At 34.8% G+C, this 26,302-nt stretch overlaps 2 protein-coding genes and 2 long non-coding RNA genes across 9 annotated transcripts in view; 1 reads left to right on the forward strand and 3 right to left on the reverse strand.

Moving 5' to 3' along the window:
- The window catches only part of elp4 (elongator acetyltransferase complex subunit 4), a 127,966-nt gene extending 123,569 nt beyond the window's left edge, over window positions 1-4,397 (reverse strand). For 4 of the 5 annotated variants that reach the window (XR_015494741.1, XR_015494742.1, XR_015494740.1 and 1 more), the window contains exons 1-2: window positions 4,200-4,376; window positions 1,942-1,977 (exon numbers count right to left, since the gene is read on the reverse strand). Coding sequence is in view for 2 of the 5 variants with exons in the window: in XM_087259306.1 (XP_087115432.1) it covers window positions 1,942-1,977; window positions 4,200-4,368 (205 nt within the window). In the remaining 3 variants the exon portion in view is untranslated. 5 annotated transcript variants of the gene reach the window in all.
- LOC147843062 (uncharacterized) overlaps window positions 1-26,302 on the reverse strand; it is an 812,539-nt gene that overhangs the window by 389,772 nt on the left and 396,465 nt on the right. The gene's annotated exons all lie outside the window — the stretch shown is intronic.
- Window positions 4,473-26,302, forward strand: part of immp1l (inner mitochondrial membrane peptidase subunit 1) — a 30,380-nt gene continuing 8,550 nt past the window's right edge. Inside the window, exons 1-4 of one of the 2 annotated variants that reach the window (NM_001386390.1) lie at window positions 4,473-4,559; window positions 21,734-21,867; window positions 21,983-22,071; window positions 22,142-22,268. In NM_001386390.1, the coding sequence (NP_001373319.1) occupies window positions 21,763-21,867; window positions 21,983-22,071; window positions 22,142-22,268 (321 nt within the window). In that variant the 5' untranslated portion in view covers window positions 4,473-4,559; window positions 21,734-21,762. The remainder of the gene's footprint in view (window positions 4,560-21,733; window positions 21,868-21,982; window positions 22,072-22,141; window positions 22,269-26,302) is intronic. The other variant, NM_001386391.1, reaches the window with a different exon arrangement.
- Window positions 24,374-26,302, reverse strand: part of LOC147843065 (uncharacterized) — a 113,161-nt gene continuing 111,232 nt past the window's right edge. Inside the window, exon 4 of the long non-coding RNA XR_015495479.1 lies at window positions 24,374-25,613. This is a non-coding gene — a long non-coding RNA (uncharacterized LOC147843065). The remainder of the gene's footprint in view (window positions 25,614-26,302) is intronic.

Here is a 26,302-nt window from a genome sequence, read left to right on the forward strand (position 1 = left end):
GGTAAAGTGTAAAGAATTTTTTAAATCCATCAACAGGTAAAATTATAAAAATAAAAACCTGTATACCTGCTTTACTCGTAACGTGGTCTCCATGTTAAAATGTCTGTGCCAAAAGATAGACATAGGGAAGTCATCACGTCAGTCAAAGTTGCGAATTAGTGAACATAAATCAAGTACACGACGACAAGATATTAACTTCGGTAGTAGCAAGACATTTGATATATTTTGGACATGATGTTTAACAACTAGAATGTATAGGAATCGAACAAAGTATTTGAGTCACAAAGAGGAGGTAAGCTGAATAAAAGATTATTACAAAAAGAAGCCTTCTGGATTCATAAATTAAAATAACTTGCACTAAGAGGAATGAATGAGGAATTTGACCTTTCTGTGTTTCTTTAAAGCAGGGGTCACCAAACTTGTTCCTGGAAGGCCGGTGTCTAGCAGATTTTAGCTCCAACCCTAATCAAACACACCTAATCAAGCTAATCAAGGCCTTACTAGGTATACTTGAAACAACTTGCCTCAACATACCCTCCAGAACTGAGATTTGTGACCCCTGCTTTAACGGTTGGTTGTTTAGCTATAATTTTGTGAATCATAGATTTTAAAGATGTAATAATACAAATAATGAGATGAAATTATTATTTTTTTTTGGACTGTCAGAATTTCATTGCATTGATGTAGACATGAATCAGTGAATGATAATAATTGATATGCTTTTTTCCTGTAAAATAGTGTTTCTGAAGGTGAAGGTAAATATTTGAGTGGTTAATTTTGGTATTTTGAAATGAAAATGAGATTGTTTTTAATTATCGAGTGACCGTCACACTACGCAATGTGATTGACTGTGGGACAAAAGGGTGGAGTGAGAGGATTATTTAATGAATGAATAATAAATCACGACTTGCGCAGTAGGTAGTGCTGTCGCCTCACAGCAAGAAGGTCGCTGGTTCGAGCCTCGGCTCAGTTGGCGTTTCTGTGTGGAGTTTGCATGTTCTCCCTGCGTTCGCGTGGGTTTCCTTCGGGTGCTCCGGTTTCCCCCACAGTCCAAAGGCATGCGGTACAGGTGAATTGGGTAGGCTAAATTGTCCGTAGGGTATGAGTGTGTGTGAATTTGTGTGTGGATGTTTCCCTGAGATGGGTTGTGGCTGGAAGGGCATCTGCTGCATAAAAACTTGCTGGATGAATTGGCGGTTCATTCCGCTGTGGCGACTGCGGATTAATAAAGGGACTAAGCCGACAAGAAAATGAATGAATGAATGAACGAACGAATTACGACCTAATTAATAATATTATTGACATAATTAACACACCAAAAAAGTTTTTATAACCACAAGCGCGCAGGGCAAACTTCATTACGCAGAAATGACACTTTACTCAATAATAAACAAGTAAAAAAGAAAATAGAAAGATAATCTCCTTTTTAAAGCATAAACATCTACATCTCTTTTCCAACCAATTGTATATTTCATGTGCGTCAAGTGTCTTGGGCATTAGTGGCCTTGACAGGACTCGATAGATCATAAAAGGCCATGACCAAGCTACTTCCAATGATGTGAAAAAAGAACAAAAGAATGCAAAGAATAGAAATTAGGGCTTAGCGATATAAGATCCTCATGAATATATGTTTGAAAATATTAAGCCCTAACAACCAGCAAAAGAATGGCATGTTCAAACAGATCAAAAAAGAATGGTGGTCAAACATTAGTCCACAGTGAAAGTGCAAACCTTCTTGATGTCCAAAAAATGTAATAAAAAAAAAATCATTCTTCACAAAATCAAAAAAACTCAAAAACACAACTATTGCTTAATTCAACCCATCGTTCTTTATAATGTACTATGATATTAATGCAAACATTTTTAATAATGCTTATGAAAATAATAGCAAAAAAAATCAAACCTCATGACATAATAAGAGCACATAAAGTCATTCCTTACCTACAAGCAGCAGCGTTCCAACTGCCAAACCGCCACCTATAAAAATAAATACATAATTCTTTATGACAGAAGCAGAACATACAGTAAAGATGTTTCATCCCAATAACTTAAACTGAAAACCAGAAAGGCTAAAGCAGACCTAGATTTAAAAAAGTACAAAAATATAAAAAGGTACCTGAATTAAAAGTAAATAATAAGTGACATGATCGCAAAGTATGGTACAGTATCTCATTCTTGAATTTGTTTATCTGCATTTAACCCATCGAAGCACACGCACACAAACACATACACGCACATTAGAAGCAGACAAATAATTATTGCAGTAAGTCAGTACACTAGAAAATACATACACTTAAATACAAAACAACATCCTGAAATAAAGATATTAGTGGTGTTATTTATCTTGAGTGTCGTATTACAATTACAAAGAAAATGCATACCCATATAAAGTACATGCCTGCATATAAATGTGTCGGTGTGTCTTATTTACAATTACCATTATTAATAAACTATCCATTTTCACTGTAAATGTAATATAAGCATGCAAAAGTAAGGTCATTATTATTAGATCAATATACAAAACGTAAAATACAAACATATTTCAAATAAAAAAAAAATAGTAAAACTATTAAATAAATCTAAAAACTACACCTTGATGTACTAAAAACATTCATGAACTAATAAGTACATGTCTCAGTGACATTAATATATAATATGCTTTCATAAATGACAAGTGCGGCAGTGGAAAGTGTAATACAAGGGAACGTTCTCGATTTATAAACATATTAAGGCATGGAGTGAAATATATGAGCGTAATGATTAAGTTAAAGTTGGTTTTATATTTGCACATTGGTTCTTTGTGTAACAGTGACAACTTGTGAGATGGTATTTATATTGTTTACCACACTACAATGAATATTTCCTCTGAAATAGTAAGTATGACTTCAAAACAATTGAATTGACTAAGCAATGTTGCACTTTGATAGTCATTGACTGCTAATATGATTTTACTATTTAACATTTGCAAAGAATACTTTTTCTGAAATTACATTATTAAGGAGAAAGTCAGATAGTGTGATATAAATGATAAAACCAACTTTACCTAAATTACTAAACATAACAATTATTTCTCTGTCACTTTTACTATGTCAACATGCCAAAGTTGGGTGATCATTATCAAACAAATATCACAAGGAATATAAAACACAAACATATTTTATATAGTACAACTAAGCGTCATATAAATGCAAAGATTACATCCTAATGAAATATTATGCTTTTATAAATGACAAGTGTGTCGGTGGAAAGTGTAATACTAGGGAATGTTCTCAATTTATGAAAATATGAAGGCATAAAGTGAAATATATGACGTAATGATTGAGAGAAAGTTGGTTTTATGTTCACACGTGTTCATTTTTAACAGTGACAACTCGTGACATGGTATTAATATTGTTTACCACACTACTTTGAATATTGGCTCTGAAAAAGTATGACTTCAAAATAACTTAATTGACTGTGAACAATGTTATACTTGAATAGTCATTGACTGTTTATATATTTCCTTAATCATAATTCTCAAATAATACTTTTCTGAAATTATATTAAGGATAAAGTCAGAATGTGTGAATATAAAACCAACTTTACCTCAATTAATTACCAAACACAACCATTACTTATCCATCACCAAGCAAGGTAATCATTATCAGATGAACATCACAAGGAATATAAAACACAAACATATTTCATTTAGTACAACTTAGCGTCATATAAATGCAAAGATTACATCTTGAGGAACCAAAAACGTTCTTTGTGAACTAATAAGTATATTTCTCAGTGACGTTAATAGCCTATGCTTTCATAAATGACAAGTATGACAGTTGGAAGTTTAGTACTAGGGAATGTTCTCGACTTATAAAAAAAACATTTAGGCATAGAGTGGCATTTGAAAAATATGAACGTAACGATTGAGGTAAAGTTGGTTTTAAATTCGCATATTTATTATTTTTTTTTAACAGTGACAACTTATGAGACGGTGTTACATTGTTTACCAAACTACTGGGTCTGAAAAAGCAAGCAAGTATATTAACACAATTGACTGCTAATGTTAATATAATTAACCTGTTTAAAACTAGCAAAGAACACTTTTCTGAAATTATATTAAGGATAAAGTCTTAGTGTGCGAACATAAACCCAACTTTACCTCAATAACACAATGCATTAAAACTTGACTGAGCTTCAACCCATCGAATAATACTAACCAATCACATAGTCAAGCGAGCTGACGCCAGACGACACTAAAAGCTGTCCATTCTGCACCGATGGTCTGGTACCAGGAATAGAAACTAGCTTGCTGCGGGTTTTCTTCTGAAAACTAGTTGTGTTTCCTATGCTGCTGGATACAGCCATGCCTCTAACGGGAGCCGCCATGTTTTTCTGGTGTTGACAGCAGCGTCGATGACACTACAGCCAATCAGCGGCCGAACTGTTGTAATCTCAGCCAATCAGAAAGAGTCTTGTTTAGCAACGATGATGCAACTGAGTTCAAGGTTGACAGCGGCTGCGTAGTAAACACATGATCGAGGAATACAAACACCACGCTTGTAATGAACATTATTCAGGTAAGATTACTGTACAAATTATAATATACAATTTATTAAAATTTAATAGCACGTGACATTCAAAGAGTATATTTATCCTGCTGTCGAATTTGAAACCGACAGCTTTCTGAACTAAAACATGGTAGAAATTGGTTATTCCTTCAACCCCAACGACACTAAACTAAAGATTTTGTCATTGTAAAACTGTCATGAATAATAGTATTAAATGTATTGATTATAGAAATGAATACGACTATAAAGAAATAGTGAAAGAGAAATTAATAGACAGATATAGATCATACATATGTCATGTTAAAGTGTTTTAAAGTGTCAGAGGAAAAAGTAAACATTTTAGCTGTTTTAATACATTATACATTATGTACATTACTGTTTGTTACATTAAAAATGTGTTAAATTGTCAATTTTTACGTTTTTGTTATGCTAAATCCTTTTGCAGATTGTTTATTTATATTTATTTTTTATTTATATTTTGTTTTCACTACAGATATTTGAAAACTATAGTGTACACATTTATATCTAATATGCTTATATGCAAAATATATATGGAAGGAGAGAGTGAGCACTATGGGATTGGGGTACAGTTCATTTTATATTCTGCACATTCTGGCTTTTCTTTAATAATATAATTTCCGAAAAACATTTCAAATTCTAAATATGAAAATCATATTAGCTATCACTATCAAAGTACAATGTTGTTTACAGTAATTAAATAGTGATAATAATGTTTTGAAGTCATACTTGCATGAGATTTCAGACTGAATAATCAAAACAGCGAGGGTTAAACAATATTGAGAGCGTGTCACTGTTCAAAAATTAACAAATGTGTGAATATAAAACCAACTTTACCTCAATCACTATGGGAAAAAATTAAGAAAATCACCAGATTTGATTTATTGCTGTTTTAATTACCCTTAAAATAAACAACAATGTATTTAATTTGAGAATTCTTATGAATTATTTGACATTTAATTTTATTTCGTATAAAGAATTGTTATCAGACCATAACAGGATATGTATTTGGGTGTGTACTGTATGTGTGTATATAAATCCATTAAAGCATTAAAGAATCTGTAATCATTAGCATTTTATTGAATTTTATTAGTAGTATTTATTTATTTAATATTTTATTTTACTATTTACTAAAGAACATTTTTGAACCAACTAATTAAAACAATCTTCTGATAAACTGTGGTTATTTGTTATGTTGATATATTTTTTATGATTTTTTTTTATCTCACATACTGTTATGGAAAAGAAATCACAATCACAAATACCTCATGTCTATATATTTATAAAAATTTTAATGATCTATGATCACCAAAACAGCCTGACACAGAAACAGTTTCTTTCCTCAGGAAATCCATCCCATGAACACTTTATGATAGGAATTGTGAAACAAATATCACTACTTTTTATACACATATACACTTATTTATTTAACAACATACTTGACATGCCAATTTGCACATCACAGCTGCATTGCACATAACATTTAACATTGTATATTGTAATATACCTGTGTACATACACTCGTCAATTTGTATATTTGCATTTATTATTTACTTCTATTTTTAAAATGTATTTATTATTTGTTTTTAGCCCTGTCTCTGAATTTCTGTTGCACTGTAGAAGCCCTGTCGCGAAAACAAATTCCTCGTATGCGTGAACCTACCTGGCAATAAAGCTCTTTCTGATTCTGATTGTGATGTAGTGGCAAAACATAATCATTCCTTTTAAATTCAGAATTGTCAGCTAGATAAATTTTTTTTTTACAGTTTTAGTCACTGAAAATAAATTTTCTTTTTTACATTTCTATACATATAAATCAGGGGTGCCCAATCTCGGCCCTGGAGGGCTGGTGTCTGGCAAAGTTTAGTTCCAACCCCAATAAGACACACCTGGGCTAGCTAATAAAGCTCTTAATAGGCTTTTTAAAAACATCCTTGCATGTATGTTGAGGCTAGCTGCAGGACACCGGCCCTCCAGGACACCACTGATATAAATGCGATGGGCTCTATTTTAACGATCTAGGCACAAATTTTAAAGCGCATGGTGCAAAAGCATAAAGGGCATGTCCGAATCAACTTTTGCTAATTTAAAGATGGAAAAATACACTTTGCGCTGAGACGCATGGTCTAACAGGGTTGTGCTTATTATCTTAAGGTGCTTTCACACCTGCCTTATTTAGTTCAGTTAAATCTCACAAAAGTTGGTTTTCCTTCTTGGTGTGGTTCGTTTGTGCAGGTGTGAATGTAGCAATCGCACTCGAATGCGCACCAAAAGCGGACCAAAAAAGCGTAGCGAGACCTCCTTGAAGAGGTGGTCTCGGTACGCTTTCAAACGAACCCTGGATCGGTTGATTTGTATTAAGAACATGATCTGAACTAAAACAACTGCCATAGTCTGATGCGCTGTGCCATCTTATGGGGTGTGGAGGAAAAGTATTTGTTGACAGCGCTTTACCAACAATTTTAAACGGAGATAGAGGTACTAAAAAAATTAGCTAAATTAATTCACGCCTCCTCCTGAAGTGACTTGCGATACGCCTCCAGCTGCAGCCGTGCTTCATTCTCGAAATGTATAGTTTGTCTAAAGTGATGTGTACAAACTATATAGTATACTATGACCAGGGATACTGTCAGCCAGCGCAGTCATCCCTCCAAGGTAAAAAAAGTGTCATTTTGTGTTTGCATGTTTATTTACTCGCGGGAGTTCCATTGGCATTTTCCCAACTGTTAATTCTGACCAATCGAAAGCAGTTTAGGAAATACGTTCAATAACATCTGGCCAATGAGTGATGTGGATTTTGTCACATGACTACATTTTGGTTCTTTTCAACTGGTTCGGACCAAGTGGCAACCTACCGCTCTCCCTCAGGAAGCCAATACGGAAGTAATTAAAACTGCAATTCATTCGAAATTCCGCTAGTCCTGGCCGCTCCTGGCTCCAAAACAGAGCAAATTTTAATTGAGCCCACTGTTAGAATGGCCAACTATTTCATCAATAGTCTTACATTAACTAACACAGACTATATCTGAAGTGTTTGGAAGTAATTCGCGTTTTCCTCCTGTTGAAAAACGTCATAAGAACAATGTTTAGTGGCTCAATGTATTACAGCAGTGTTTTTAAAAGTCTAAACACTTTATTGATATAGTATACAACCAAGCACAAGTGGTCAGAATACAAACGAGTCGCAGGTGATAAAGTATTAAGCGTTCTCCCAAAGTAAAGTGTGTCTGAACCAGGTCCAAGCTAAATGCCAGCAGGTGTCTGTAGCTCCGCTCACTCTCCGCCTCATAGGAAACCTATGGGTGACGTCACGGATACTGCGTCCATATATTTTACAGTCTATGGTTCGGACAAAAGCTATCAGTGTGGTGTGAAAAGGACCCTCCCCCATTCCCTTTAAAAGTCAGTTGCATCACACCATGGTGGATTTGCAACAGTATGTACATGGCACTCCACTGAAGACATCCATTCGCCTACATATTTCATTTTGTTCGTTAAGCGCAAAGATTTGTTTCAACTATTTCTAAATTCAGATCTAATTTCCAGCAAACAAATAAACAAAAAATAATAAAGTTAAGTGTGGTCAAAAAGCTGAGTTATATCCAAACACACGTCCTATTCTCATGCCCCATATGGTGAGGCATATGTCTCTAAAACCTGACAAATTGGACAAATCTACACTTGTTTTTATTAAAACTAATATAAATATGCATAACCAATAATACTGCTGCTAATAATAATAATGTTATACAAGTGCAAATTGTCATGAATAAACTTTTAAAAAAAGACCCCTGAAGTTGTGGTTTTTATATTAAATAATAATTTGTGTAACATTGTATTCCTTTTTTTCATAAGATATTTGTGTATTGCTGTAGATTCTGTGTGTATTAAGCTTTTGAACTTGCATAGGCGCATAACTATCGTGCTCTGTGCTGGACTTTAGACTTTACTTGGTCAGTGGCGCAGTCTATTTCAGTTCTTCAAAATAGCAATGAGCCAACAATGCGCCTTAACACACCTCCTTTACAGACCAGCACACCCATGAGTCCACAAAGTGGCGCAAATGGATTTGCTATTTAAACAACGTGGTGCAAAACATAAAAATAATGGTTGCACTGGTCTGAAAATAGCAACAAATTGCGCCGAACACGTCTTGCGGTCTTATTGCACCGGGTGTGTGATAGGGCCCAATATCTCCACCGGACATGTCCATTCAGTCTTGAGATGGTCTTTTTAGTTTGCCCAGCTGCTTCTATCGCTCGTGTTATTTTAATTATGTCAGCTTTATCAGCTCGTACTGTATATCTGATTGTTCCCCACAGTGCTAATACTAACAGTCATAACATGTCAAATGTTTCCTGACCAGCTTGTTTGGGTTTCCTCAACGTGAGGTTAAGAATAAAGTGCGTTGCTCAAACGGGAAGCTAGATTGTCATCTGCGGAGGGTTTGTTTGAGTTGGTGTTGAAAGGAAAGCAATAATCTTGGATGCCAGGACAATTATAGGGTTGTGGTTACACTTATTTGTGACCCACAGGAAGGTCACTTTATTCTCTCCTCCAAAAACAGCATTAATCTGCTCCTTTTTCCCCCAATACGTAATACAGAATATCATTTTTTAAAAACAAAGCAGGCTAATTTTAAAAACAAACAGGTAGGGATGGGCATAATTTACTGAATGGAGAATTGTACGATTTCTCTTTTAGCCACAACATACGGCACATCTGATAAAATCTGTTTGTCTTTCAGCCCCGTCTTGGGTTCAGGCTGCAGTCAAAGGTCATTTCAATAAAGATTAGTCTATTTATGTCACCTCATTGTTACAAGACTGGCTCAGCATCCTTTGAAATCACTTCGCTTTTGTTCATATTTACAGGGATTGACTCTGTAATTGGCTTTAGTCATTATCCGCCTTTTAAAAATTCATTTGATTCCCATTGCACTGTTGTGTACATCGAGTGCATGTTGACATCTGTCCTCTATCAGCCAATCAGGTGTCTCCATCCTAGCTCAATCCGTCAGTCCCGTTTTGATATCTGCACCGATAGCCTTCTGATTGCTAAATCTCTTGGTTCTCTGATCTAGTGTGAACAAAGCGAGCAATGCAAGGCCACCCTTGGCTGCCTTCTGCCGCACAGATCCAGAACATCAGATCTCCCCCTCCTCGTCTGCTTTCCATCTGGGTTCTCCAGGGAACACCATCTTAGTTAACACTATTTGGATCTGTGTAATCTTCTTAAGAGTTGCAGAAGCTACCAAAGTCCTTGTCGACTAATGTATGTCTGAATTCAGATGTGCTGTAATAAGAAGCTGTGAACTTGGGATTAGGTTAATTTCTTTTTGCTACTGAAGTCATATCATCTATACACTGAAGGTCTTTTTTTTATTATTAATTTGGTAAAAAAAAAATAAAAAATACTAATAGACAGAAGTAGAAAAACTAAGTAAAATCTAGAGTGAATAGTATTGGAGCTAAACAAAATTATATGAACTGACAAACAAGTATACACGTATAATACTGCACGATATTGGAAAAAAAACTGACATTACAATATTTTATTTTTCTACATTATATATTGCGATATTGCAAATAATATCAGCAGATTAAATTAATTCATAATTTTACAAGCATTGGGATGATTTCGTAAGGCATCGGCATAATTATAATAAACCAATCACAAACATTGAGAAATACAGTAGAGCAATGATATTAAATACACAGTGCATTATGATTTTCTGTAATAAAATCAGCAGTAATCAGGAGCCCAAAAATAATAATGATCAAATGTAAAATACTGTATAGTCTTGTAAAATTAAACACAAATACAGGTAAAGTTATAAATGTAATTTCTGAATGTGTCGGAATGCTTTAAACTTGAAATCCTCATACAGCCCTAAAAACACACATAATTACCAAAGGTTTTTGTATCTTTGTGAATAAATGTTGCAGTGACTCCACAAATCATGAGCGTTTTGAAATGGGGTTTATTATAATACCTGTTTGACTGTGATGTGCAGTTCATTGCGAGTGCACATATTGCCATATTGATGTTGAAACGAGATATTGTACAGCCCTAGTATATAATATACTGACCTCTAAGAAAAAAAGAAATAATAATAATAATAATATAAAAAAAATGTTTTTTTAGTATTCTCACTATCTTTTCACTTTCTATCACTGTCTTTGACTGGCTTATCACTGCCCTTTCAAACAAGAAATCATAGTTTGTAAATAGGTATTGCATCTAAATTATTATGAATCACATTTATAGTTGGGTATGTGTGTATAATATACCCAGTTTACAGTCAAATAGTTTTTTTTCAGGTGTCCAAAGTTGAAGTCAGAATTATTAGCCCCACTTTGAAATTTTTTTCTTTCAAATATTTGCCAAATGTTTAACAGAGCAAGGAAATTTCCACAGTATGTCTGATAATATTTTTTTTTTTCTAGAGAAAGACTTATTTTATACCTGTCTAGTTAAGCTAATTAACCTAGTTAAGCCCTTAAATGTCACTTTAAGCTGTATAGAATTGTCTTGAAAAATATCTAGTCAAATATTATTTACTGTCATCATGGCAAAGATCAAATAAATCAGTTATTAGAAAAGAGTTATTAAAACTATGTTTAGAAATGTGTTGAAAAAATCTGCTCTCCGTTAAACAGAAATTGGGGGAAAAATAAACAGGGGGGCTAATTATTCTTTTTTTTTTTTACTACTTATTGACTGTTTCTGTACCATTTTATTTTATTTTTTCTATATGTCTGACAATCAAGAACAATGGCTTTTAGAAATCCAGCACTGTTTTCCAGTGTCACCTGGCCTGCTGTTTATTTTCTTTGCTATTTCAGGAGGTCAGTGGAGTGTTAGCACATTAGATGGTGGCACAGAGTCGTAGTGACCTTTACACATGTGTGACATCACCCTCAATGCCTGAATTGCTGTTTGCACACTTTGCTTCGTATACCAGGTGTTTGCAGTATATACAGCACTATATCTGACTCTTAAAGCCAAATCTCTGTTTTACTGTCCCTCTAAAATATATTTAGCTCAGAGTCTTTGAAAACACATTTAGAAGAATTTGACGTTTGTGTTTTTTTATAAACACTGTAAACAAACTACTTCAGTTGGTGTTACACATGGCTCAAAGATATAACATTAAGGGAGACGACACAGAGAAATAAAGTCTAACATACTATTTATTCTAACACAACTAAAAGTAACAATCAAAACATCAGTATCAGTAGGTTTAATAGGTGTGAAGGGTAAATGAATGGATGTAGGAAGTGTTGTTTCCACAATAAAAAAAAAAAAAAATTAGGTGTCCAACTGTTCATGTTAAAGTGAACATTTAACTGATTACCCATTGGTATAAGGTGTGACAAAAGCTAGGATGTTTTATTTTTCAGTTCTCCACAACAGCTTTCATAAAATCGTTGGCATTGACCAATAAAAACTCAGAAGCTCTTGTGTGACCAGCTTTAAAACACTTTTTATGGTGGGGAAAAAACAGAAACTGCACTTTGGTTTTGCTTGTTTGAATTATACATAAAGAAATAGTTTTCTGAAGCTTTAATGTCCATTGTTTGTTAACGCTCTTGTTTCAAGAAGTCACTCGTGCTGCCATCTAGATGACATTACACACATCGTTAGTCTGATTTTATATATCTGAATTGATATATTTAGGAGTCATGATCACATTATGTGACCTGTAAAAGACAATATGAAGCCACAATTATGCACAATACACTGTTTTTTATTTCAGTTGTGCTGTTCATTACAGCACTAGTCTAAATAGTGCGCTAGGGCTGCATGAAATATCATTTCAGCATCGATGTGGCAATGTGCTCATTCGCAATAGTCATATTGCTAGTATGCGCAAATTTGAGTCTGGATTAAAATCTAACATTTTGTCTAATAATTCTGACTTAAACTATATATATCGCAGAAGATCAAAACATCACAGTATCATTCTTTTCCAATATCATGGAGCCCTAATAATCAGATAATAAATAAATAAATAAATAAATAAATAAATAAATAAATAACCAAAATGCACATCCTTAGAATGAAGACCACTTTTTTTTTTTAAGTTAGTTGTTGCCAAATCCGGAAGGGAAAACATTTGCAGCATTATACAGTAACCTTAATGTATCTAATCTGTTTGTTGCCTAATTTTAGACTGTAAGCGATCAAGTGTTTAGAGGGATTTATCAGATTAAACGCTGCTAAAGCAGGATTGATGACAGCTCTGTCTTTCTCCCTCAGGAGATTTGTTCAATTTCAAAAATTTGTTTTACTGCAGATTTATAGGATTAAAAGTCTGTTTTGATGCCACCTGCTTCTCAGCACTCTGGGAAACCTTTCTCCCTTCTGTTGCATTATGGGTTTTTTTCGGGGGTCCGGGGCCACAGATGGCTCTCCAGAGATGCTCAATGCGATTCTGTTTAGCAAATAAATATACATTGTCCGATGTAATCCTGGATTAAGGCAAGGCTTGGAGTTAATTATCCAATTGTTAGATACAATTCTTTCTTGGTCCGTCACTTTTCCCGCTCAGGGAATCATGTGGCAGATAGTGCTTGTTCTCAACACACAGGGGAATGCTCAGAAATAGAGATTTAATCTCAATTGTCTGAAGGTCTGTTTGATTTTGGCTAAACTCCATTTGATTCCAAGCAGCTGACTCACACAGCCTCTCTCTCACACACACGGGGTGCCGGTGGAAAACCAGGCGGCCGCATATGGACTGTCTCTTGATATCATTCACTGGCCGTGTAATCTTATTATGCTAAATCCTTAATCCTCACCTATGCTGGACGGCCCACAACAGTGACGGTGCTGGTGATTGGACGACTAGTCGGTGCTAGTGTCCTCCACCACACATTCGATTAATATAAACATGACAGACAAGTCTCTTGAGGTTGAGAATGAAAGATCAAGTGAATAAGATAGACAAAGCTGAAACAGAATTGCATAAAGTTAATTAATAGGCTATTGTCAGATAGTTCATACACTGTTAGACCACATAGACTTAAAAAAATTAAATGAAAATGTCATGCCAACAAATGTTTTTCTTTTGTTACGTAATTAGTTAATCAGGATTCAACTAAACTCGATACAAATTTTAACCAAAGTCCCTTTATGAAAGGTTATTTTACTCAGTGGCCATCTTTTAAAACGCCTCTCGGACATTCTTTCTGAATTGGGAAGCATTAAGTTTTCCAAAACTGTTTGCCAAGCTTATGATTACATTACATATTTGAAATCCCCAATAAAATTAAACAACAACTGTCTCATAGTCTCTTATTTTCTAAATGTTTGAATCAAACAAAATCAGCATTTTTTCAGGCTGCCCAAGCTAATGCGCATACAAGATTACGACACAAACCTCAGTCATGGCTTGTTACAACATTACTATCCTCTGAATAATGCTTCATAAGCTCGCACTGGTCTTCAGAAGCAATTCTCAAATTGGTCTTAATGGTAAATGTCCTCCAGAAATGACAGCTACTTTTAGTTTACAAGTTTGTGGGTGTTTGAGTATAGTTGCTGTTATGTGATGTGCATTTGACAGGACAGACTGTACCTAGCGTCCATTTCATACAGATTACAAAAACAACAAACTTTTGTTTTGAAGTGTAGTTGGTTCATTAAATGGTACAGATTTCAAGCTTTATGTGGATATATTTCTTATGTCTGTGAAGCAAGTATTCACTGAGATTCCAGTGCGTTTGGTAACCACAAAAACAGTCGTAAAAGTACACGTCTGGCCTTTGCCCCCGGAGAAACATCAGTCTATAACGAGCGATGATTGACTCCTTTACTATTAGGCGTGGCTTCATTCGCCATATTAACCGATACAATTTTCCACATTTAAAACTATATGAGTGACACGTCTTGTGTATTCTATAGTCTTTAGTTTAACTTAATATTGTTAGTCAGTTTGGCTGATGTAAGTTGAGATGACTAAAAAAGTGCAGATAATTCAGCATTTATTTATTTTTACAGTGTACATTATAATTTAAAAGTTTGGGTTTGTTTTCAATTGTTAAAGTAGTCTCTTTTCTGCATTTATCTGAGTACATTTACAGTTTAATATGATTTGAAACAAATGTTTTGTTATCTTATTGTTATATTTTCCTATTTATTGTTTTATTTTTTTTTTGTTTTTGCTTTTTAGTACTTTGAGTCTGATAAAAGCGCATTACAAATAAAATGTATTATTATTATTATTATTAAATAGTGGGCAGCACGGTGGCGCAGTGGGTAGCACAATTGCTTCACAGCAAGAAGGTCGCTGATTTGAGCCTCGGCAGGGTCAGTTGGCATTTCTGTGTGGCGTTTGCATGTTCTCCCCATGTTCGCATGGGTTTCGTCCGGGTGCACCGGTTTTCCCCACAGTCTAAAGACATGTGCTATAGGGGAATTGGGTAAGCTAATTGGGGAATGAGTGTGTAATAACTGAATAAATTGGCAGTTCACTCCGCTTGTGGCGACCCCAGATAAATAAAGAGACTAAGCAGAAAAGAAAATGAATGATTATTAAATAGTATCATTTTTGTAGTGTTCTCTGACCCCTGATTCTGCAGAAATCTTTTTGTTGATGATTTAGTGTGAAATATAATTTATTTATTGTTCATTTTTTTGTTGAAAACAAGTTGGTTTTGTTTACCCTTGACTTGTTCCAAATCAAACTTCTAAAAAAATTGTACTTACATACATATAAGTATACATATATACTTACTCCCAGGGACATCAAAGTTTATGCGTAAAAAATGTAGTTAAAATTTTGAAGGTTGTATTTTATTTTATTTTTTTTGCAATATTTTACTTACATTTAATTGTATTATCTATCTATTATCTTTCAATTTATATATATTTTTGGTGACTAAAATATTATTTTAATAAATATATGTGTTTAATAAATCGGTTTTGTTTAAATGCACCAAAATACATTGCCAATATTTACTGAGTAATTGAGAAAAATATTCATTTTCAAAATAGGGTGTACTCCATTATGCTGAGCACTGTACATACACAGTGTTTTCACATTACATCTGCTTATAATTTGTTTATCATATTTCATGCACTTCCATACAAAATCAATCCAAGCAGTCTAAAACGATGACTTATTTTCTAAATAGATCTATTTGAGCCACCTGGTAAAATTATATTTATAATCAAAATATAAAAATCACAGAAAAATATCCCAAATGTCATATTTTTCCAATATCTACAGCACTACCGCATAAGCATAGAGGTTTAAAAGGTGAGTGTGTACATTATATATAATTCAAACAAAGAATCCAGTCCTGCTATCAATTGCCAAAACGTCTCAGAAACAATAGTTTGTCCACCCCACCCTGGAGTTTGATAAGCAAAACAACAGCTGGCCCTTTCAATGCCTCTCTGCGATTCAACTACATCCAGTCAGGCAGAAACATCCCTGGACGGAGGGGGCTTTTGGGTAGAGGAGCTTGCTCTCGTACATGGTGTTTGTGTTGGGGGGTATCAGATGTAATTATGAGGATTCAAAGGTGTGGATTCGATGTCTGACTGGAATGGAAAAAGAGGGGACAGAGGTATGGGGTGAGGAGATGGATGGTGGGTAATGGGATTAGGTGAAGCGCTTTCCATGACACACGGAGACAGACACCTGACACTTGGCCTGGGACTTGGATGGAGGAAGTAGGGGACAAGGAGATTAATTCCACCCCATATTGGAGATGTCATTCCTGAGGCAATAGGGGCTTTTGGGATGGGGCTCAGTTTGGTTTGGTTTCTGCTCCACTGGGTCGCCTTAATTCATTTGGTTTGTTTCAGGAGAAAAGATTGAGGTTTATCCTTCATTGGACTTCCAGCGAAGTTGTTCCTCTGAAGATTTGTTTTCTAATTGGGCAAGAGTTCGATTTTTAGGGTTTCTTGTTATGTAGTGGTCTGAAAACCAGCAAACAGCACTTCATAGATGGGGTTCTAGTTTGTTTCAGAATAAAAGATTGAGGTTTATACTTCACTGGACATCCAGTGAGGATGTCATTCTGAAAACTTGCCTCTTCTTAATTGTGCGAGAGCTCCGATTTTTGTTAATTGTTATGTAGCAGTCCAAAAGCCAACAAAGGAAAGGTTTCTCTGTCAAGTAATGTTTCTACCAATTTGTTTTACGTAAAAAGTTTGGGTTTCTTTCCTTCATTGGACATCCAGCGAAGTTGTTCCTCTGAAGATTTGTTTTCTAATTGGGCAAGAGTTCGGTATTTAGAGTTTCTTGCTATGTAGTTGTCTGAAAATCAGCAAACGGCACTTCATTGAAGGGTTTCTCTGGTTTGTTTCAGAAGAAAAGATTGAGGTTTATACTTCACTGGAGATCCAGTGCTGCTGTCCATCTGAAACATGTCTCTTATTTGTGCGAGAGCTTGAATTTTTGTTTCTTGTTTTGTAACAATTCAATAGTCAACAAAGGGAATGTTTTGAAGGTTTCTACTCATTTGTTTTAGGTGAAAAGTTTGGGTTTATTTCCTTTACTGGACTTCCAGCCAAGTTGATCCTCTGAAGATTTGTTTTCTAATTGGGCAAGTGTTTGATATTTAGGATTTTTCGTTTTAGTGGTCTGAAAACCAGCAAACGGCACTTCGTTAAAGGGTTTCTCTGGTTTGTATCAGATGATAAAGGTTTATACTTTACTGGAAATCCAGTGAGGCTGTCCTTATAAAATTTTGCACAATTGTGTGATATCTTGATTTTTATTATGCTATAAGTATCTTATTTAATATCCTATAAAGGAAATGTTACAATGGTTTCTATCAATTTGGTTTAGGAGAAAACTTTGGGTTTCTTTCCTTAATTGGACATCTAGAGAAGTTGTCTTTATAAGCATTAGTTTTCTAATTGTGCACAAGTTCAATTTTCAGAGATTCAGAGAGAACTAGCAAACCACACTTTACAGATGGGTTTCTCTGCCAAACGAAGATTCCTCTGGTTTGTTTCAGAAGAAAATATTGAGGATATCCTTCACTGGACATCCAGCGAGGCTGTCCTTCTGAAAATTGATCTCTTAACTGTTAGTTTCTTGTTACGCAGCAATCCAAAGACCGACAACTAAGGTTTATACTAATTTGTTTTAGAAGAAAATTTTGTCTTTTTTTTTTCACTGGGACATCTAGCAAGGGTGTCTTTCTGAATATTTTTTTCTAGTTGTGTAAGAGACGTTTTATTTTTAATTTTTTTTAGGGGTTCTTGTTATTTAGTAGTCTGAAAACTAGCAAACGACACCACATCATTGAAGGTTTTTTTGTTTGTTTGTTTCAGAAGAAAAGATTGGGGTTTATCCTTCACTGAACATCCAGTAAGGCTGTCCTTCTGAAACATGTCTCAATTGTGTGAGAACTTGATTCTTAGTTTCTTGTTACGTACAGTAGCATTTTAACAGCCTATAAAGGAAATGTTTCAAAGGTTTCTACCATTTTGGTTTAAGAGAAAAGTTTGGGTTTCTTTCTTTAATTGGACATCTAGTGAGGCTGTCTATCTGAAAATTAATCTCTTAACTGTGCAAGAGGTTGATTTTTAGTTTCTTGTTATGTAGCAATCCAAAGGCCAACAAAGCAAAGGTTTCTCTGCCAACTAAGGTTTATACTCATTTTAGGATAAAAGTTTGGATTTCTTTCTTCTTCTTCTAGAGAGGTTATCTTTCTGAACATTTGCTTTCCAATTGTGTTAGAATTTCATGTTTTCGAGCAATACAAAAGCCATCAAACGGCACATCTTTCAAGGGTTTTTCTGCCAAACAAAATTTATTAGTTTCTTTCCTCATAACAGGAGAAAAGACCAGCTCAGGCTCATTGGAAATAAATGTCACAACCTACATTTTTGCAAAAACAGAGTAAAATGCGTTGCTATCAGTACGATTTGTTGCACATTTCAGATGAAAAATCCACTAGAGGGCACTGTCTAAAGTTTTCGCAAATCTAAAATTTGTTATTTTTGATACATACAGTTTAGTTCAATCTAGTCCTTCTTGTACAAGTCTGCCCAGTGACTCGTTGCTAGTTTTGTTGATAAATGGCTAACATGGTTTTTATCGAGAGATTAGCTGTGCTTTATGTGCTTTAGGAAGGCTGAAAAACAGCATAGATTCGTTCAGCGCGGTGTCTGAGTCCACTAGATTCTTTCAGAGGTGCATCCAGCTCTGTGAGTTCATCAACTCCTCCATAAACTGTAACTGGATGATAGATGTTTTCAGCTGTGCTTTCAACTGAGCAGAGTCCAGTTTGATGAGCTGTTGTTGGTGTCGGCAGCATGATTTCCCTTGGGCCAACAACAACAGGCGCTACTTCATTATCACGCCCCTACAAGAGCAAGCTCCTGATTGGTCCGCTAAAGTTCAGATTTTCAAATTCAAGAAATTCGCGCATTAAGCACGTCAAACGCGCAAAACATTCATTTCGCGCTGCCCCATTTGCGCAAATAGCATAACAGGATGTCTATTTGCATCTTTGCATTGACTTAACATGGAAATCACTCGCGCTTGATGCTATAAAGATCTTGTTTTTTTTTTGTTTGAATTTCTTGTTATGTAGTGGCCCAAAAGCCAACAAACTGAAGGGTTTCTCTGAGTGCCAGGTGAGTTTTTTTCTGGTTCTTTTTTGTAGAAAATTTATTGTACATCCGACGTGGCTTTCTGAAGGTTTGCACAAGAGTTTTATATTATTTTGTGGCCCAAAGCCAACATTGGGTCATTGAATTGGTTTTCCTTCATTGGATATCCAGCAATGTTATCTTTTTGGAGATAAATTTTCTAATTGCACAAGAGCTAGATTTTTTTTTTAAAGAGTTTCTTGATATATAGCCAAAAATCCAGCAAACGGAAGCGTTTCTTTGCCAAGCGAGGATTCATGGATGTGTACAAACATCCAAAAATGACCTTTATTGACTCATGCTCCCTGCTAGCTTGATGGCCAAGGAAAAGTCAATAGTTTGAGAGAGGATGGACTGTTTATTCAGACGACGCACCACAGTTTTATCAGTTAAAGTGCTGGGGTGCGAGGACAAACAAAGGACCTTGTGTTCTGTTGCTATGGCCATATCGTAACTTTTTTTTTTCCAGCTTGAGGAGATGAATCTGTGCCTGCTAGCGCTGTCACCTGCTCCCACAGGTGTAGATTGGGTTGTCTCAGACTGGGTCAGACGCCCAGGGGTCACTCTCCGTGTCTTGTTGATGGGAAGTAGAGGCTCCTGAGAATGAAACACCATCTCTAATGATCACTTTGGTTTCACAGTTTTAACCGTTAGCCATTAAATGTGTGAGGTGCATTTGCTCACCAGCACCACCTCAGTGACAAAGTGTTTAAAACCCCTCTTTCGACCCCCTGGCACAGGCCGGTGTCGTCAGTTTCCAGTTGGCATCGAGCGAGATTTCCAATTGAGAATTTCCATGCTAATTTTAGATTTCTGTTTTGGAATTGGGAAGCAGAGACTGTTGGGTTGTGCTACTGGTTATGAATGAGTTGTGATGGTTGAGTAGATAATGTATACAATAATTATTAAGCAAAATGCTTATGTAATGTTAAGAGTTTGTGTGTCTTTAAGACATCACACACCAGTGTTATTTTGATATACTATTGTGTTTATTATTAGTTTTTAATTCATGTTTTTATTTTTATTCACGTTCAATTTTATTTATCTTTTATTACTGTAGGCTTTATTGTTCTATCAATATTTATGTTTAGCTTTTTTGTTAGGATTATTTGTTATTATTAGTTATATATTCAGTTTATTTTTTTATTTTTTTGTTTTTTGTTTTCAAACATATTAAAATTTTTGTCTTTAAGACATCACAAATCAGTTCAGCGTGCGCACTAGAGTTTCCTCGCATGTAGGTCTGTAATCTTCTCGTGGTTCACTTCTTCTTGTGCGTAAACATCAACAGTACGCTCGACTATTTTTGCCATAGAATTGTCATGACACTATTGTGTTTATTAATAAATTTAAAAGTTGTGCTTTCATGCTTTATTGGGTTTTGATGTTATATAAATATTTACATTTAGCTTTTTATGTTAGGATTATTCAGTTTTGTTTATTGGTGATAGATATTTTCAGTTTATTAGTTATTAATTATTATTTATTGTTTAACTGTATTAATATTTTTATGTTCTTAAGACTTCACAAGCCAGTGTTATTTTATATACTGTTGTGTTTATTAATAGTTTTTAAACCATTTTTTTATTTTTATAAATTTTTGATTTTGTTATATATGTTGTCAGGTTTTTACTTGTAAATTATAGTTGTTTTTTGTTTTAAATTTATTAACATGTTTATGTCTTTATAACATCACAGTCACAAACCAGTGTTATTTTACAGTTTTTATTTTATTTATTAGTGATAAATATTTTCAAATGATTATTTTTTTTTTTTAACTGTTAATATTTTTTGACTTTAAGACATCACTAACCAGTGTTATTTTTATATACTGTTGTGTTTATTACTAGTTTGTAATTCACTTTTTATTTATGTTCAGTTGTGCTTTTATATTTTATTTGGTTTTGTTGTTATATTAATTTTTATATTCAGCTTTTTGTTAGGATTATTAAGTTTTGTTTATTTGTGATAGATATTTTCAGTTTTTTATTTACTAATTATTGTTTTTTTTATATGTATTATTCTTTTTTTGTTGTTGTTCTAGCCTAAGTTTCTGTTTTTTAATATTTTGCTTTATTTCAAATTTATTTAATTTACTGAAAATGAGTTTTAGTAATTTTATTTTACAATAACTCAAATGTGTGAATAAAAGGTTTATGCTATTTATATTTAACTTTTTAAAATGAAATAAAAAAATATTAATACGTTTTATTGTTATGCAGCTGATGGTAATTTGATTTAAAATTACAAGCGCTGAGCAAATGGATGCATGGAGAAATTGTTCACAATGACATAACTATATATATATACTTTTTTTTTTTTTTCTTTCTTTTTTAATGAAAATGCCAACATGGAAATTCCCTTTCATATCAGTTTTTGCTACTCTTACTAAAAAAAAAAAAAAATTACTCGGTTTTAATCTCACACTTTAATATTATTAACCTGATCAACTGAAAACTCGATATCACGTGTATGATAATAGCAGCATTGGTAGAGAATGATTGATTATTACATTTAGACTTTTTTCATTTTTGCAGAATTGCTGATTGTCATTAAGAGTGTCAGGATGTTTCGTGGTTTCTTTGTGAAGACGATCAGCTTTGTTGGCTACACCGTCCAGTATGGCTGCATCGCTCACTGCGCCTTTGAATATGTTGGTGAATTTGTATCGGTAGGTTTTTTTTTTGTCGTTGTGGGGGGGATGTTTAATCATAGCATTTTAGCATCGAGTAGAAAAAGAAACACATAAATCATGTTTTTTTTTAACAACTATTTATGTCCAAAAGTGTTCAGGTCCTTCCATGGAGCCCACCATTACTAACCATGATGTGGTTTTCTCAGAACGAATAAGCCGCCACCTCTACCGCATACAAAAGTTAGTATGCTCGATTTGAATTTAGTGTATTTCAAGTGTACTGTGCATTTATTTTGTTACTTTTTTTCAGAGGGGATATTATAATAGCCAAAAGTCCTTCTAATCCCAAGATGAACATTTGTAAAAGAGTAATCGGGCTGGAGGGGGACAAGGTCTGCACCAGCGGACCATCTGACATCTTTAAAACACACACTTATGTAAGTACCACCACACCTGACATCATCCAGAAACTTTATATAATATACTGTATACAGGGACACTTTATGATTATAATGCTATGAATAGACGGAAGGGTCAAAATATGAATAAATAAGTCCTGACTTTTGATTTCTTGATCGCACAAATTAACATTTATGTCAAATTTTGTTTATAATTTACAATATTTAAAGGGTCAGGTCACCCAAAACTGAAAATTTTACAAATATCTTCCAACGTTTTTCAAAATATCTTTTATTATTTTTTTCCAACTTTCTTTCCAAATATCTTCCAAAGTTCTTCAAATATCTTTTATTTTTTTCCAACTTTCTTTCCAAATAATAATGTTTTTCTTCAACTTTTTCCAAATATCGTCCAACATTCTTCCAAATATCTTAATTTTTTCTTTCAACTTTCATTCTGAATATCTTCCAATATTCTTTAAAATATATTTTTTTTCTTCCAACTTTCTTTCCAAATATCTTTCAACATTCTTCAAAATATTTTATTTTCTTCCAACTTTCCAAATATCTACTAACATTCTTCAAATTATTATTTTTTCCTCAAACTTTCTTTCCAAATATCTTCCAACATTCTTCTAAATATCTTTCTTTTTTATTTCTTCCAACTTTCTTTCCAAATATCTTCTAAAATTCTTCTAAATATATATTTTTTTAATTTCTTTCAACTTTCTTTCCAAATATCTTCCAACATTCTTCAAAATATCTTTCTTTTTTGTATCCAACATTGGAGAAACCATCGGAAGAGCTCTTTAAATTGGATTTTTTATTTTATATTTATTTCAGTATTTCTCTATTAAAATAGTTAGGGTACTATGGACTCAGATATACAACAATATCAACATCATTGAAAATATCACCCTAAATGAAAATAGATATGCCCTGAGTAGGATTTTGCCTCATTGTTAAAAGGGATTTTGTTTAAACCATTGCATTTACTCTTAATGCATTTGAATTTCATATCCATTCTCTTCTGTTGGGTAAACCATTTACCTTTTGGCCACAATGAATGCTTGGTTCTCGGTTATTATTGGTCAAAAAAAAAGAGCATGCGCCACCCTGCCACTGAAATAGCTTTTATTGTATCACTTTTTTTTTTTACCTGAACTGTGTGTGGTTCTGGCCTGTAATTTGTCCCGAAGCTGTTAGTGTTAGTGCCAGACGAATAGAGCAAGTGATGAAAAGAAGGAAAGTAAAAAAGGCCTGTCACCGGAGTCGTTTAAGATTCGGCCTCAGCTGAAAAAGGAACCAGAATTGTTAACGTTTCAATACTAGTCAAGCTTAAAGAGATAGTTCACCCAAAAATTAATCTTGAATTACTATTTACTCACTTCTAGTGGGTATTATAACCCTTTCTTTCTTTGGCTGAACAGAAAAGATATTACAATATTGCTGCTTCTTTAATATGGTAGGACAGAAAATATAAAGGAAATATGGATGAAGCAACAAGATGATTGACAATGCATGTAAGTAGGCACAACGGTCCATTTAAGAGGAAGTAGTTTTTCTCTAAGCTTGTATACTTTTCTGTTACACACTCAAAATTATGTACTTTATTGTAAAACTTGAAAAGTAAAAGTTCACAGACAATCTTTATAGTGGCTTGAAAAAGGCTTTTCTGAAAGTTTGAAGTAGCTTTAAAGTTTCAATAATTGAAGTAAAGAAGTTTACAACAGTCACAACTTATAGGGTAGCATGTTTCTAGATTGGCATGTTTCTTGCTAGGCAGTTGATAGGGTGTTCTGAATGGTTGCTAGGTGGTTACCAAGGCATCGCTACTCAGTTGTTTGGTTGTCCTAAGTCCCTGCTGAAAAACCCAGCTTCAACCAGCCTAGGCTGGTTGGCTGGTTTTAGCTGGTCGACCAGCCTGGTTTTATACAGTAGGGGTTTTGGCCACTTACAGGCTGGTTTCCAGCCATTTCCAGCCTGGTCTTAACTGGTCAGGCTGGGAGATGACCAGCTAAAACCAGCTTGATCAGCCAAGCCAATCTGGGAGTCCAGCCAAAACCAGCTATATCCAGCTTCAACCAATGGCCAAAACCCCTCTAAAACCAGGCTGGTCGACCAGCTAAAACCAGCCAACCAGCCTAGGCTGGTTTAAGCTGGATTTTTCAGAAGGGTGGTGGCTAGGTGATTGCAAAGGTGTTGCTAGGCAGTTGCTAGGATGTTCTGAGTGGTTGCTGAGGCGTTGCTAGGTGGATACCAGGGTGTTCGAGGTAGTTTCTAAGAAGTTGCTAGGCGGTTGCTAAGGTGTTCTGAATGGTAGCTAAGGTTTTGCTAAGCGGTTGATAAGGTGTTGCTAGATGGTTACTAGGGTGTTCTGAGTGGTTGATAGAAGGTTGCTAAGGCATTGCTAGGTGGTTTCTAAGGTGTTGCTAGGCAGTTGCTAGGGTAATCTGAGTGGTTGCTAGACAGTTGCTAAGGTGTTTCTAGGTGGTTGCTTAGGTGTTCTAGGTTGTCGCTAGGTGGTTGCTAAGGTGTTGCTAGTTGATTGCTAGGGTGTTCTGATTGGTTGCTAAGGCGTTGCTAGGTGGTTGCTAAAGTGTTGCTAGGCAGTTGCTACAAAAATTAGCATGTTGCTAGCATGTTTTTAGCATAAATTAGCATATTGTTAACATGGTTCTAGTATAAACTAGCATGTTAGCATGAATTTAGTATGAATTAGCATGTTGCTAATATGATTAGCATGTTTCTATTATGGATCAGTATATTGTTAGTATGAATTAGCATATTGCTATTATGTTTCTAGTATAAACTAGCATGTTAATATGAATATAGTATAAATTAGCATGTTGCTAATATGATTAGTGTGTTTCTAGCATGGATCAGTATTGTTAGTATGGATTGGTATGTTGACAGTATGTCCAATGTAAAGTCAATGGCAGTTTTTTTTTTTTTTTACAATGGAAGTCTATAGGACAGTTGCTAAGGTGCTGTAAGTGGTTGCTAGGGTGTGGCTAGTAAGTTGAAAGGTCATGGGAAGCCATGATGGGTAAGGGCAGAGAGGAAATTTGGCCAGAACACCGGGGTTACACCCCTACTCTTTACGAGAAAGTCAGGACCTCGGTTTAACCTCTAAGCTGTCCAACTGACAATATAGTGTCCCCTTTGCTATACTGGGGCATTAGGACTCACACAGACTGCAGGTTGGGCGCCCCCTGCTGGCCTCACTAACACCACTTCCAACAGCAACCTAGTTTTCCCATGTGGTCTCCCATCCAGGTACTAAACAGGCTCATCCCTGCCTAGCTTTAGTGAGCTGGTCTTGGGCTGCAGGGTGATATGGCTGTGGCCCCTTGTAACCTTTGATTTGGTCCACCATCCCATCTGAGAAGAGAGTAAGAAGGATGGAGATGCCCGGGGTGAATGCCTTTAAACAAGATCATCATTTCTAATTTGATGTAACCATTTTTTTGTTTGTTTGCTTAATTGCTAAGTTACAAAAAAACAAACTGAAATGAAATTTTTCAATTAAATGTTGTAAATGAATCAGATTTTTAAAAATGTAAATAAGGTCACCCAACGGATAGAAAACATCGGTGACATCGGCAAAACAAGGCAAAACTAGTGTAACTCCATTCTGTCATAAATGAGATTGTTATTTGTTTTTACTGTACATACAGCCATACAAGTCTAGGCCAATCAGATCCAGTATTCTAATGAGGGGGTGAAACAAACAAATGAGGGGGGTGAAACCCGCTTTGAGGACAAGTCAAATGACACCTCATTTATGCAAGTCGGATAGGGTTCATAGATACAGCCATACAAGTCTAGGCCAATCAGATCCAATATTGTAATTAGGGTGAAATAAATGAGAGTGAAACTCATTTTTACCCATATACCAAACCCTAACCCCCTACATGACCCTTAACCCCAAACCAAGCTCGATAACCACAAACCCTAAACACTAATGCTGCATAACCCCAAACCCCTCGTTAACCCAAAACCCTAAATAGCCATCGTTAGCGCCCCTCTGTGTGGTGTTCATTTCCGCTAAAACGCAGACACCATTTAGC

Source organism: Danio rerio, chromosome 7 (genome assembly GCF_052040795.2).
Source record: "Danio rerio strain M-AB ecotype USA chromosome 7, GRCz13ab, whole genome shotgun sequence".
NCBI classification, from domain to species: Eukaryota; Metazoa; Chordata; class Actinopteri; order Cypriniformes; family Danionidae; genus Danio; species Danio rerio.